The 13,103-nt window shown below is 55.1% G+C and overlaps 2 protein-coding genes across 3 annotated transcripts; both read left to right on the top strand.

Moving 5' to 3' along the window:
- The first annotated feature begins 368 nt into the window (after window positions 1–368).
- Window positions 369–5,916, top strand: Syt8 (synaptotagmin 8). 2 transcript variants are annotated; one of them, XM_021633462.2, is made up of 10 exons: window positions 369–736; window positions 947–1,040; window positions 3,612–3,809; window positions 3,911–4,080; window positions 4,467–4,565; window positions 4,688–4,846; window positions 4,920–5,087; window positions 5,225–5,330; window positions 5,414–5,547; window positions 5,635–5,916. In XM_021633462.2, the coding sequence occupies exons 3-10, from the start codon at window positions 3,716–3,718 to the stop codon at window positions 5,866–5,868; spliced, it is 1,164 nt and encodes a 387-aa protein (XP_021489137.1). In that variant the 5' UTR covers window positions 369–736; window positions 947–1,040; window positions 3,612–3,715; the 3' UTR covers window positions 5,869–5,916. The 2 variants fall into 2 exon arrangements, with proteins under 2 accessions (XP_021489137.1, XP_021489146.1); XM_021633471.2 differs by lacking the exon at window positions 947–1,040.
- A 92-nt stretch (window positions 5,917–6,008) lies between these two features.
- Window positions 6,009–9,945, top strand: Tnni2 (troponin I2, fast skeletal type). Its single transcript, XM_060376339.1, has 7 exons — window positions 6,009–6,033; window positions 6,450–6,541; window positions 8,701–8,742; window positions 8,833–8,961; window positions 9,102–9,191; window positions 9,445–9,621; window positions 9,752–9,945. Exons 1-7 carry the CDS (start codon window positions 6,009–6,011, stop codon window positions 9,845–9,847), a joined length of 651 nt encoding a protein of 216 aa, XP_060232322.1. The 3' UTR covers window positions 9,848–9,945.
- The last annotated feature ends 3,158 nt before the right edge of the window (window positions 9,946–13,103 follow it).

Below are 13,103 nucleotides of genomic sequence, written 5' to 3' on the forward strand. Positions count from 1 at the left end.
AGGGCCTCGCATTACAACCCTGGTTGGACCCGAACTCATGGAACAGACACTGAGGTTAGGTTGTTGCTAGAAATCTAACCTCGTACATCAGGATGAGGGCTTACTCATTGGGAAGCTAGAACCTCAAGGGCATAAGCCGGAAAGGCCTCCAGAACGTTCTCTGAGGGTGGCAACAAAGTCAGTCAGGCCCTTGCGGACCCAGAACAATACTGCACAGCAATGGGCAGCTCCTCTACAGAGTTCCACCCTCTTTGTGCTTGGTTCCCTAGGCCTGCATTGCCAGGAGGCACACTCTTCAACCAAGCAGTTGTGACTCAGGCCTTCTGGGTGTGTGAGCCTGCACAGAGGTCAGCCCAGCAGGCCTATCACCCCCCTCTTTTTTTTTTTTTTTAAACAAAGTTTGGTGTGGCTTGAGGTGACTCCCAGCCTTGAGGAACCCTTTGAAATAGCCTGGAGTCCAGACACCTGCTCTAGGGCCTCAGAGAGGGGAGACCATTTTTCTCGAGGGAGTTTCCTGGCTCCTGAGGGCCAGAAGTTCTGGCCATGAGGTGGGGCTCCCCAAAGCTCTGCCTCCACACCCTTCCCTCCCCCCAAGATTCATCTGATCACTAGCAACAGGAGCTGGCTCTGCTGTGGGCTCCAGGTGCTTCCTGGAGTGGACCAACCAGCCTCCCAGTGGCTAGCGTCTGAGCGAGAAGGCCAGAGCCCACCAGTCCCAGGAAGCAGTAGGCCTCAGGTGAGGAAGGGATTGTTCCTGGACTTGGGGTGTTTTGCTTTTCTGGGGAAAGGGAGTACAGAAACCTGCTGCCTGTGAAACACCACTGGGTCTTGTTGGGCTGAGGGTGGAGGAAGTTGGTCTAACCTAGAAACAAATATCTGACCCTGGACTGCCAGGGAATTTGGAGAAGCGCCCCCAGCACTGGTTTGCGTGGCTTCTGTCTTAAAGGGAGCCCTGGGTGGCATCCAGTACAAGACTGGCTAGTTTTGAGGGACCTGGAGGGGATACCTGGAGAAAGCGGGGCTTAAGCGAGCCTTGGAGGGTGAGTAGAGTAAGACTCTGGGCTGGGGTGGTGGATACAGGCCTCCGACCCAGGTGTGAGTCAGACGCAGGGCCTGGAAGGGATTACAAAGCTGGATGCACAGAGGCACCGGGAGGGCGCCTGGGGGTGTAGCATGGACTCCCATCCCGCTTTCCTGGGTCAAACAGCGCTGGCCCCTTGCGAGAATCTCCCTCAACAGTCGTAGAAGGCAGACTTCCAAAGTCAGCAGGAAGACCTGCCTGCTGCTCAGGGGTGGGTGCTGCCCGGGTCATATAAACAAAGATAGCCAAGTCCCTAGGGTAGGGCTGGAGAATCGTAGAGCCTCTTTTCTGTCTGTCCCTCTCAGACTGCTCACGCCGTCCATGAAGCAGCAAGCTTCTGGATGCTGCTAGGAGGTGGGGACCAGTGGGAAGAATGGCTCCACCTAGTGGCTGCATTTCGACCTGCACCCTTACCACCATGAGGTCCTGGGGGTCCTAAGGGACCTTGATCTCTCCAGGCCTTGAAAAATCTCCCTAGTACTAAGAGATGGTGTTCCTGAGGCCCCATAATCCTCCAGAGCCAGCTTACAGACAGCCAGAAGTCCCCTGAGGACATGGATCAGCAACATACAATCCTCCTGAGCTACGTGTAGCGAGAAGTCATGGCTTCTGGGCTCTCTGGGCCCTCTGCCACTTGTTCTCAGGGTAAGGGGTGGAGGACCTGAACCAGGAAAGACACAGAAAGGAAGTTACTTTCTGTGGAGAGAGAAAGAGAGAGAGAGAGAGAGAGAGAGAGAGAGAGAGAGAGTAATGTTACTTGAATTCCAACATTCATACAAGCCCCACCATTTTCAAATGGCAAATGTGTTTTTTGAGTTCCACTCTGGGAGTCAGATTTGTCTGAGCCTGGCCTCACCCCTCTTTTGTTAGGTACCCTTGAAGAACGACACCCCAGCTCCAGCTCCCACCAGCCTATTCCTCCAGGGACCACTGGGGGCGCTCTGACTGTCGCCTGTGAGCTCCTGCCTAGCAGAGCCCTTCAGAAAACCAGGCAAGAGTGAAGTTAGAGGACAGGAAGGGAGGGTATTGAGGACTGCAGATCACCCTCTCCGTCTTCAGGAGACTCACCAAATCTCCACTTTACCAAATTACAGATGGGTCTTGAAACCAAGTTATGTACTAGCCTGGAGATGAGTTAAAATATGGCACTAAAAATTGAGGATTTTCAAAAGTTGAGGAGGGTATTCAGCCTAGCACTGTAGTCCTGTCAGGTCCCAACCAGCCTTCCTTTCACAATCATGATGGCTTGTGAAAAAACAAAAACAAAAAACACAACAACAACAACAAAACAACCCTCAGCACCTCTGCCCCAGTGTCATATCAACTTCAGAGCACCAGCCTTAGGCCACCCTTGGAAATATCATGGGTCCATGTGTGCAGGACCCCTAAAGGGAGATCTGGGAGGCAGAACCTGGTCCCTTCCTGACCTACAGCTACCCCCAATAACTGAGGGGTGGATGGTATTGAGCTCTCTGAGATGTGGCTATCTTGCTCCAGCCTGCCAGGCAGTGAGGCACAGACGTCGCAAGAGGGAGGTATCCCTTCGAATCCTGTTGGAGACTCCAGACTGAGAGCACAGGAGCAAGAAGATCTAACCCAGTTGGTCACTCCTGTAGGGGCAGTCTGGGCTTAGATATGACAGGAGGGGTGGCAGGCTCTTGCAGCACAGTGGGATTAGACCTATGTTTTAGAAACTGAATTCTGGACAGCAGCTGACACCTAGGGAAGCTGGGGGGTGGGATCTGAGTTCAGGAAGTCACTGTGGTTCTCAGCCCCCAGCTGAGAGCCTCACCCTTCCTGCTCATGGTGGAAGAGGCCAGTTTGCCAGGTGTGCACCCTCCGCAGGCCCCGGGCAGATAGGGTACAGAGGCCAAGGCAGCTTCATGGCCTCTTCCTTCCCACTCCCATGCCAAGGGTGGCCAAGCAGGCAGGTAGGCAAGTCTGGGCGGGCATTGATTCAGCGTGGAGGAATGTTCAGGCTCTCCCAGCTATGCCCTGCCCCTGCCTGCCCCCACCTCGCCCTCATCCTCAGGCGCTACTGGCCTGGTGCCCGTGCCAGCAAAGCTCCTTCAGCCTTGGCTTGCTGGAGCGCATGCCCACCTGCCGGTGGCCCCATGCCCTGCACCTCCAGCTCCCTCCTACATGAACTCATGGCCCAAGCTGCTCTTGGGCCTGAGGCTACAGTGAACTAGACTACCTTGTAGAATATGGTGGGTCTTTGGAGTCCAGGAGGGCTATGATGGGTCCTCCTCAGGAAAAGAGACTCCCCTAAAAATAAGAAAAGGCCTCTGAGTCCCAGGGGAGGGAAAAAGGCAACGCTCTGCCTGCAGTGTGGGTTGGAGGGTCCCCATGATCAAGGGCCAGGAAAAGCAGATATCAGGCTGCCCAGACCTGGCCTGCTTGGGGGTTGGGGAATGGGGAAAGTGGCAACAGGGCAGGCTTGTGGCAACTATGTCAATGCTTTGGCCAAGGCTCAGAGCCGTTCTCTGCCTGACTTCCTGACTAGCATTCTTGCCCCTGGCCACCCTAGGCTACCTTCTTACCTAGGGTGGACTCCATACTGGCTGATGCCAGGTGAAGGTGAGAGGACCACCCCTCAAGTGATCTGGATTCCAAGCCAATAGGGGCAGAAAGATGGGGTATTCCCCAGACCCCCGAAGCACCTTGGCCCCAATTGATGCCACAACTGAACCCGGTCTCATCCCAGACCTCATTGCCAGGATCCCCTGTGAGTGGTTGGAACTCCAGGAGTGGTGTGGGCATGGTCCAGCCTAGAAGGGACCCAGATTGTCTAGAGAGGCATTTCAGCAGCCTGTGTCCGCGGCCCAGGGCCCCGCTGGGTAGTCTTTATAGTTATTCTCGCTGCTGGAGTCCTCCTGCTCTCCTGCCTGATCTGTGTCATCTGCTGCTGTTGCCGCCGCCGCCGACCCAGGAAGCAACCCAAAGACAAAGAAGCTGTGGGCCTGGGCAGCGCTCGAAGCAGCACCACCACTCACCTGGTGAGGAGCAGACACCCGGGTCAACCTGTGCCCAATCCTGTACTGGCCCACTCCCGGGAGAGCAATGCAAGGTCCAGGCTAGAGAGCTTAGGGCAGCCCTAACAGGCCTTCTTGGCAAAGGAAGGAGATGAACAAAGGAGATGGGGGAGGAGGCACTCAAGGAGCAGGCGGATGCTGGCCCATGGGCCATTGGAAGCCACAATAGTAGTAGTGGCAATACCATGCGTGCTATGTTGATGGCAGATCTGGCTGGTCTCAAGGAGCTGTGCTAGGGATATGAACCCTTTTGTGGCCTGGTCTACAGGTGGTGGTTTAACCTGTGTTATGAGAGCCCAGGCCTCTGGTTGGTGATTGTTCTCAACCGTGCTTGTCTGATCATCCACCAGGTCCAGCCAGATGTGGACTGCCTAGAGCCCTGCTCTGGGGGAGCCCAACAGTGGGGGCGACTGTTGCTCTCACTGGAATATAACTTTGGAAGCCAGGAGGTAAGGCTCACCCATCAGATCCAGAAGCTCCAAGGTTGATGGAGGGTATGACAGAAGAAGTGCCAGGTGGAGGGGAGCATGGGAAGAGGATCCCCAGGCTGAGCCAAACCACTGGCCCCCAGATTAGGGTGGGCCTGAGGCAGGCTGAAAACCTGAAGACAGAGGGCACAGCAGACCCCTATGCCCGAATCAGTGTTTCCACCCAGGCTGGGAGAAGACATGAGACAAAGGTGCACCGTGGGACGCTCTGTCCCATGTTTGAAGAGACGTGCTCCTTCCTAGTAAGTCAAGCCCAGGTAGGTAGAGTGGGCCGGAGTCAGGGCAGCAGGACCCAGCTCATAGACCTGCCTGCAGGTCCCACCCGCAGAGCTGCCCAGGGCCACTCTGAAGGTACAGCTGTTGGACTTCAAGCGGTTTTCAGAACATGAGCCACTGGGGGAGCTCCAACTACCGCTGAGCACTGTGGACCCTCAGCATGTCCTGGAGAGCTGGTACCAGCTGGGCCCTCCAGGTACCACTGAGGTGAGCCTGGCTGATAGGGACCCAGGTTCTGCCTGTGCCATGGGTAAGGCCAAGGTCTGAGTGCTGTACCTGCTGAGCCCAAATCTCCAAGGGCAAGGAGGGCCCTTCCAACTGCAGCCCTGTCTTGTTGCCCATAGCCTGAGCCAATGGGGGAGCTGTGCTTCTCACTGCGCTACGTGCCCAGCTCAGGCCGCCTGACTGTGGTTGTGCTGGAGGCTCGGGGCCTGGATCCAGGGCTTGGAGGTGAGAGCTATATTGGGGTGGACAGAGGACTGGTCCCATGTGTATGTGTGGGACACCCTTCTTGAACTCTCTTGCCCATGCAGAGACCTACGTGAAGGTACAGCTCATGTTAAACCAGAGAAAGTGGAAGAAGAAGAAAACATCCTCTAAGAAGGGCACAACTATCCCGTACTTCAATGAGGCCTTCAACTTCCTGGTTCCCTTTAGCCAGCTCCAGGTGGGGAGCTGGGAGGAAGGGCAGAGTGGCCTGGGATGTTGTGCCAGGCCAAACTGACAACCTTTCCCCCCCCCTCCGTGTCTACAGAGTGTGGACCTGGTGCTGGCTGTCTGGGCCCGTGGCCTACAGCTCCGGGCTGAGCCTGTGGGCAAGGTGTTGCTGGGTCCCCGGGCTTCAGGCCAACCCCTACAGCACTGGGCAGACATGTTGGCCCATGCCCGGCGACCCATCGCCCAGTGGCACCACCTGCAGTCCCCCAGGGAAGTGGACCGTGCTCTGGCCCTGCAGCCTCGTCTTCCCCTACCTAGGCTTCACTCCTGAAAAAAAAAAAAAAAAAAAAAAAACCCAAAAAAAAAAAAAAAAAAACAGGTCTCAGTTTTCAGTTTTCCCAAATGGGGCGGTGGGCAGGCTCTTCAGATCTCTGTAATAAATGCCTTTCTTTTTCTCACTCACGAGCCCTGATGGAACCCTTGGAGGAGATGCAAGGTGGGCTACACTCTGGCACCAAGGTCCTCTCAAGGGTGGGATAGAGTCCTCTGAACAGATTTGCCAGTCCTGAGCCAAGGCCTGATTCCTAGGTCTTCTCCTGGAAGTTTGGCACCATCTTCTCTGCCAGCTGGGATTGGCAGAGGAGCAGCAGGCTAGAGCTGATCCTGTTGGGACAAAGAGGGCAATGGGGCGGAGGTGGGGGGAGTTGTGGGTAGCTACAGCATAGGGAAGAGACCCTAACACCAGGAGGGATGATGGCATAGAGTGTTCTCTGCACTATCAGCAGGGGGCAGTAGATGCCTTTGGAAGCTGCTCTGGGGCCTTTGGGGGCTCGCAGCCCTGGCCTGTGATACACCTCTTAATCCCAGCACATCTGGCGGGCTTTAACAGCTCCAACCTCCTCTGATCCCCAGGGGCCCCAGAGCAGCAGGGTTGGGGCCAAGCCATGATCTGGGTGTCTCTGGGTGGGGTTCAGGAGCGGGAAAGGGGCAAGGGCCTGGCCCAAGTAAGCCAGGCAATGCAGGGCCTGCCTAGGCAACTAAGGGCCCTGAGCCCCCAGAGGTCAGAGAGAGGTTCCTAGGGCGGTGGCACCACTCTCTGGGGTTGAAGGACATGTTCCAAGTTGTCTGTGCAGAGGCACCCCTGGGCAGGGTGTGTGGCAGGCTGGGAGAGGCCCAGCTGCTGGTCCGGGGGCCCATTTGCTTCTCTTCCTGGGCAGAAGGGCAAGTTCACTCCAAGAGGTCCACACCACTCTTCCGAGCCCCAACTACCACACAGGACCCAGGAGACTGTTTTGGTTTTAGTTGGGGATGGGGGTATCCAATTTTGCAGTAGGACTGATGAGGTGAACCGTCAGCCCAGGGGCCCAAGCAGACAGTGAGCGGCCACGGTGGGCACTGAGCTACAAGGCCACGTCATTTGACAGTGACTCCAGTTCAGCCCACATGTGGTGAGGTCAGGTTTCCCTTGGAGGAAGACTTCAGTGGATGCTTGAGCCGGGTACCTTGGATACCCACAAGCAAGGTTACCCTTGCTGTCCCGAGGGCTTTTGCAGGAACAAGGGTGGCATCTTGAACGCGTCACTGAGACATAAATAGAGCAAACCAACCCCTCCACCCCAAGACTTCTTGGACAGGCCAGCGCCTGGGATGGCTGGCCAGGCGGCTGGGCAGGTGGGGAGGCTCTCCTCCTCTCTGTGCCCCCATTGGTCTGAGGAGACTCCATGCCCTTTCTGAGCAGGGGCCCGGCCCAGGGAAAGCCATTTATACCCCTCCCCCTGACCCACCAGCCCAGCTCACTGCTGCCGGCCTGACCTCGCTCTCAGCCTTGCTGCACAGACCCTAGGTGAGGCCTGGCCCATCTTCTTGAGGCTGGAGGACAGGGCACTACTCAGGCTAGCTCACAGGAGGACTTCCCTGGGCAGGGGCTTGGGGGTCTGGGTCTGTTGGCAACAGCTCTCTCTGGGGTCTCCCACAGAGCTGGGATGGAGAAGCAACAAGTGCTGCCAGGATGGGGCAGGGGTCATCAACAGGCTTCTAGAAACAGGCTCTGAGTCTGGGGACAAACAAGCAGGAGCATGTTCAGGTCAAGCAAGCGGGGACCTGAGCCCCCAGGCCACACAGAAGAGCACTTTCTTCAGTGTATTTACATGTCCAGCTAAAGGAGCAAGAGTTAAAAATAACAGGCTCACTCTGGCAGCCACCTGTGCTGGCCAGCCTCACCCCTCCCTCAGGGACAGCTGCAGCTCCTCAGTCCCCGCCTGGGACATTTTGGGAACACTTTCTCCTCTTACTTCTCACCCTCAGGGTTGGGGGTGGTGGTGGTGTGTGGTGTCCTCCAAATCCTTGCCCTCTGAGAAGGTCTGAATTGGAGGTGGAGCAGAAGCGAGCACAGGTCTCCATGCTTGGCTTCACGCAAGACAGACACTGACATCTTCACCTCTCTCCCCACAGGCCCAGAGCACGGGATCTCAGGATGGGGGAGTAAGTGGCACCCAGTGTGACTCCTACTGCGGTCCCCTCACTAGGGCTCCCGTGTCACATCTCCCTGATCTCTGTGGCTACCACCCTCCCCCGCCCCCCTTCAGCCCCATCTATCCCTAGGTTTCATAGCTACCCCCATGAGCCAGTCTAACTTCTCTTTTCTCTCCCACCCCTGCCTCCTTCTTCCTCCTGGGACAGTGAGGAGGTGAGTATCCTCTGAGACTATAGTGGTTCCCTGAGGCTAGATCAGAAACACCCCTGTCAAAGCCTTCAGGTGCCCCACCCCTGAGCTACCCTAGAGAGAGCGAGATAGAGGAAGTGCCTGCCTGGTGTTTTAGGAGGTGGGGGAAGTGTGACTTGGGCCTAATAACAAGGGAATCACTTCTCTTTTCTGTTTTCTGTTCACCACTCACCTCCCAGCACTCCCCTTGCCCACAGCTTTTTGAGCCCCCCTCCTCATCCCCAAATCAATCCCATCATCCTCTCTATCCCTATGTACCACCTAAGCAAAGGTCAGGACCACAGGCATGTGTCTCTAAAGCAGGCCCTAGAGTAGGGGAAAAAACAAAAGGGTCCTAGGCAGTGGTCCTATGGCCTCCTTGGGAGCCTCAAGTCAGATGGCCCCAAGAAGGACAGAGCTCTGGACGTGGCCTGACTCTGACTCCTCTCTCCTGTTCTACAGAAGCGCAACAGGGCCATCACGGCCCGGAGACAGCACCTGAAGGTAGGGGTGGGGTGCTGCAGAGGGCTGGGGGTCCATAGCTGCGGATGGGAGTTCGCTGCAGACCCTCACTCCCACCATTCTGTTTCTCAGAGTGTGATGCTCCAGATTGCGGCCACAGAGCTGGAGAAAGAGGAAAGCCGCCGGGAATCTGAGAAGCAAAACTACCTGTCAGAGCACTGCCCACCTCTGCATATCCCAGGCTCCATGTCTGAAGTGCAGGTACCCCCTTCCTGACACGTACCACCCAAAGCCCTGTTACCCCTATTCCTCAGTAGATCAAGCCTGGTGGATTGGGACTGGGAGGGGACAGTGGTCCTCAGGTGCCAGGGTAGCCACCTACCCACTGCTTGCCCACCCAGGAACTGTGCAAACAATTGCATGCGAAGATCGATGTGGCCGAGGAGGAGAAATATGACATGGAGGTGAAGGTGCAGAAGAGCAGCAAGGAGGTGAGAGGGAGGAGCCAGTGGAGGGGTGTGATATATGGCATGGGAGTGGAGTCAGGGGCTTCAGGAGTCACGAATAGGGGTGGGACGATATGAAGGTGGAGCCAGATGACATGGGGTGAAGCCAAGTGATACAGGGGTGAGGCCAGCTGATTTGGGATGCTATGGGTGATGTGGAAGCAAGGCCAAAGATACAGGGCCAGGTCATGGATATGAGGGCTGCTAGGTCCCTAAACCTCCTGCTTCTTCCTCCCAGCTGGAAGATATGAACCAGAAGCTATTTGACCTGAGGGGCAAGTTCAAGAGGCCCCCACTGCGGAGGGTGCGCATGTCAGCTGATGCCATGCTGAAGGCACTGCTGGGCTCCAAGCACAAGGTGTGCATGGACCTGAGAGCCAACCTGAAGCAGGTCAAGAAGGAAGACACTGAGAAGGTAGGCCAGGGCCCAGGGGAGGGCCAAGCAGTAGAGCCCACTCACAGTCCCACTCATAGAGACTCAACTGATTCAGAGTAGTCTGGGGAAGACTGGGGTAGATCTGAGGCCTCTCTGGTCCTACCCTCAGGAGCGGGATCTGCGCGACGTGGGTGACTGGAGGAAGAACATTGAGGAGAAGTCTGGCATGGAGGGCCGGAAGAAGATGTTCGAATCTGAGTCCTAATTGCCCACTGCCCCAATCCCACCCCACCACTGGGGGAGCACCCGACAACCAGGCTGGGAGTACTTGGCCTCTCTCCAATAAAGGATTTGCATCCCTTCCACCGGTGTGGTCTAGCTCTGTCTCTGCCCTCTCTGGAGCCCATAAGCAAGTGATCATCAGTGTGGCATTGTGTAGGACCCTGGGCTGTACCCTGTAACTGGTGGGTGTGGCCTAACATGAGACCTTGGGACTCCAACACACCTGAGCAGAAGTCTCTGGGATCAGCTTCTTTGTCCGTTGGTACACTCATCTACTCAGAAGGGCTATGGCAGGCACACCTCAGGGCAGGTTCAGTCTCCATTCCTCTAGCACTTCCCCTCCTCTGGGCTCCATCTGAGGCCAGAAGTCAGAAGCCACCAGACTCAGCCTACATCAAACCCTCCCTCCCCCTACACACGCTACCTAGTACCTACCCCTCTCTGGACACTGAGAGATGAGGGTGGAGCTGAGCCAGCAGTTTTCTTGGATCTTCATTGCTACCTCACAAGATCAAGACTATACTCATTCTGAGGAACAAAGAGCCTGGGGTGATTCAGCACTTGACTTCATAGGTAGGCCACAGGTTCCAGGCCATCCCACAGAGGTGAACATGGGTATTCTGAGTCAGTAGCTCCCTGTTTCCTCTAGAGGCTTGTACTCAGCTGATAAGACCTGGGTCCCTGTTCCTGGGTAGAGCTATGTAGGCTCAACATGAACCTACCTTGGCCCAGAAGGGAACTTGTCTTGTTAAGTACCAGGCCCTGGCTTAGCTAGCACAATATCCCCAACAGGTCATTTTGGCATGACATCTTGGATCCATTATGCTCTTTGCACCAGCTCCCAAAGCCTATCCTAGGCAAAGCCTCAGCCCTGGACATTCCCCCCAATGTCCAGACTGACCACTAGAGCAGCAGGCTAGACCTCTGGGGACAGTTCTGCCTCACCATGGGGCTGGGCATGGCAAGTCAGAGCCAGCTGGGCTCAGATGAAGAACAGCGTGACTAGGCATGTGCTTAGGGGCCAAGGGTACAAGACTCTTCAGTGAGAAGCTGTGCATAATGGTGTCTGAGGAAAATGGGTACCATAGGAGCCTGTGTGTCAGGGACACAAGAGTTTCAAACTCAGGTTTGTACAGGGCAGAGATGAACAGGTGTATAAACCGTGACGTCCAGAGACAGGTTGGCTTGAGCATGATGCTCTGGAGGTAAACAGTGAACCCGTGTCTTCCCTGGGCTTGTGCTTACCAGAAACAATGTGAGTGCATACAGCACACCAGGCTTCTGAGGTCTGTGGAGATGAGAGGCAGGGCTACTGTAGGCCCTGCTCTGGGCAGGTGAGGGTCAATGCCGTCGGGACACGCACGGCGAGTGCATTAGCTACTTCTCTTATTGTTGTGACAAAATACTTGATGCAGCAACTTAAGGAAGAAAGGAAAGAAGGAAGGAGGGGAGGAAGGAAGGAAGGGTTTGTTTACACTCACGGTATGGGGGTACAGTCCATCATGGTGGGAAGGGATGGGATGGTGGCAGAAATTTGGCTGGTCACATGGTAGCCAGGAACCAGAGAGTAATAAAAGAGTAATAAAAGCTGGAGTTCCGCTCAGTTTCTCCTTTTCAGTCTCTCTGGCTCAGTGAGTAGGGTAAAGCTACCTAAGGTTAGGAGAGATCTTCCCACCTCAGTGAGTCCACTAGAAACTCTCTCAGATGTGCCAAAGTGTTAGTTACTTTTCCGATACTCTGATAAAACAGCGTGACCAAAAACAACTTATAGGAGAAAGTTTATTTCAGCTTTCGGCTCCAGAGGGTCAGAGTCTGTGACGGTGGGAAAACATGGTAGCAAGTGGTAGGTATGGTGGCCAGAGCAGGGAGACAGCTCACATCTCAATCACAAGCATGAAGCAGGGCTAACCAATGGAACATGGTGCTAGGGTTTTAGTCTTGAAGCTCATCCCCAGTGAGATGTTTTCTGTAGCAAGGCTGCACCCCCTCAACCTCTCAAACAGGGCCAAAAACCAGGGCCAAAATGTTCTCATTTAAACCACCACATACTCATAGGTGTGTCTCCTAGGTGATCCTAGACCCTGTCAAGTTGACAATCAGTCAACTGCAGGAAAGAAATGATCTTTTTTTTTTTTTTTTTTTCAACAAGGGAATGCCAAATACAAAACTCCAGATTATGGTTCTCTGGGGTGGGGGTGGGGGCAGTGGGCACAGAGCAGTGGGTGTGTGGGAGTAGAGCTTTTCACAGATATGAGCTTGGGAGATATAATTCTTGGGTGGAATGGCAGATTTATGGGCACTTACTACATTTTCCAGTGAAAGAATGAAATACGAGAGACCTCTGCAAATGAAACCAAACCGACTGACCCAAGGGCCTTTTGCAGAGCCCTGCCCCTGTGCTCGACACTGCTGTGACCCCATGAGGTGAGCCTGGCTGCCTCAGTTGACAGGTCATACATCCACAGAGCAGCAAGGCGAAGTGGAGCAATGCATGGCTGTCCTCGACAGCTTTGTATTCTGAAAAGACCTCACTAGGTAGAGTGTCCTCATAAGGAGGTAAGGTGGGATGTGGGGTATGGGAGCCAGCACCATCTCCTGGGAAGAAGAAGTGGGGGACCAGGATTTTAGTGGCCAAGGAAGCGAGGGATTTGGGTCACTCACCAGAGTTCGATGGAGAGCGGGTAAGGAGCTGGCTGTGGACTGTGGGGTCTGGGGATCTGGAGGAATTCCCCAAGCAATGACTAAAAGTGGTATCTTTGGGCTGAGATGCTAACCAGAGTCTCTTTAGACATGAGAAGGACAGCTGGTCTAGGGCTAGGGACAGAAGAGGAGGAAGCAGGAAAGATGAGGGCTGGGAAATTTCTACAGGAATGCAGTGCAGTCAAAAGTAGAAGAACCCTTACATCCCACGTTGTGTGTGTGCTGAGCAGTGACCAAAAAAGGGCCTTTACTCTTAAAACGGCCTATTGGAGAGCAAGGAATTAGGGCTTAGATGGGTGGGTATAAGAATGGGCAGGTGTGGGTGTGGGGATGGGGGTGCAAGTATGGCCAGGTACAAATGTGGGCAGGTGGAAGGGTAGCCAGAAGCAAGTGTGCACAGGTGCCAGGCTGTATGTCTGATGTGCGGGCAATTTCTTGGGACATCCCAGCAGTAAGTGCTGAGGACTGGACTCTAGTAAGATCCCCTTCCTGCAAGCAGCAGAGCGGTGCAGGGGATGGTTGTAGGTGTCGAAGATCTT

The sequence above is a fragment of the Meriones unguiculatus genome, chromosome 1, assembly GCF_030254825.1.
Source record: "Meriones unguiculatus strain TT.TT164.6M chromosome 1, Bangor_MerUng_6.1, whole genome shotgun sequence".
NCBI lineage: Eukaryota > Metazoa > Chordata > Mammalia > Rodentia > Muridae > Meriones > Meriones unguiculatus.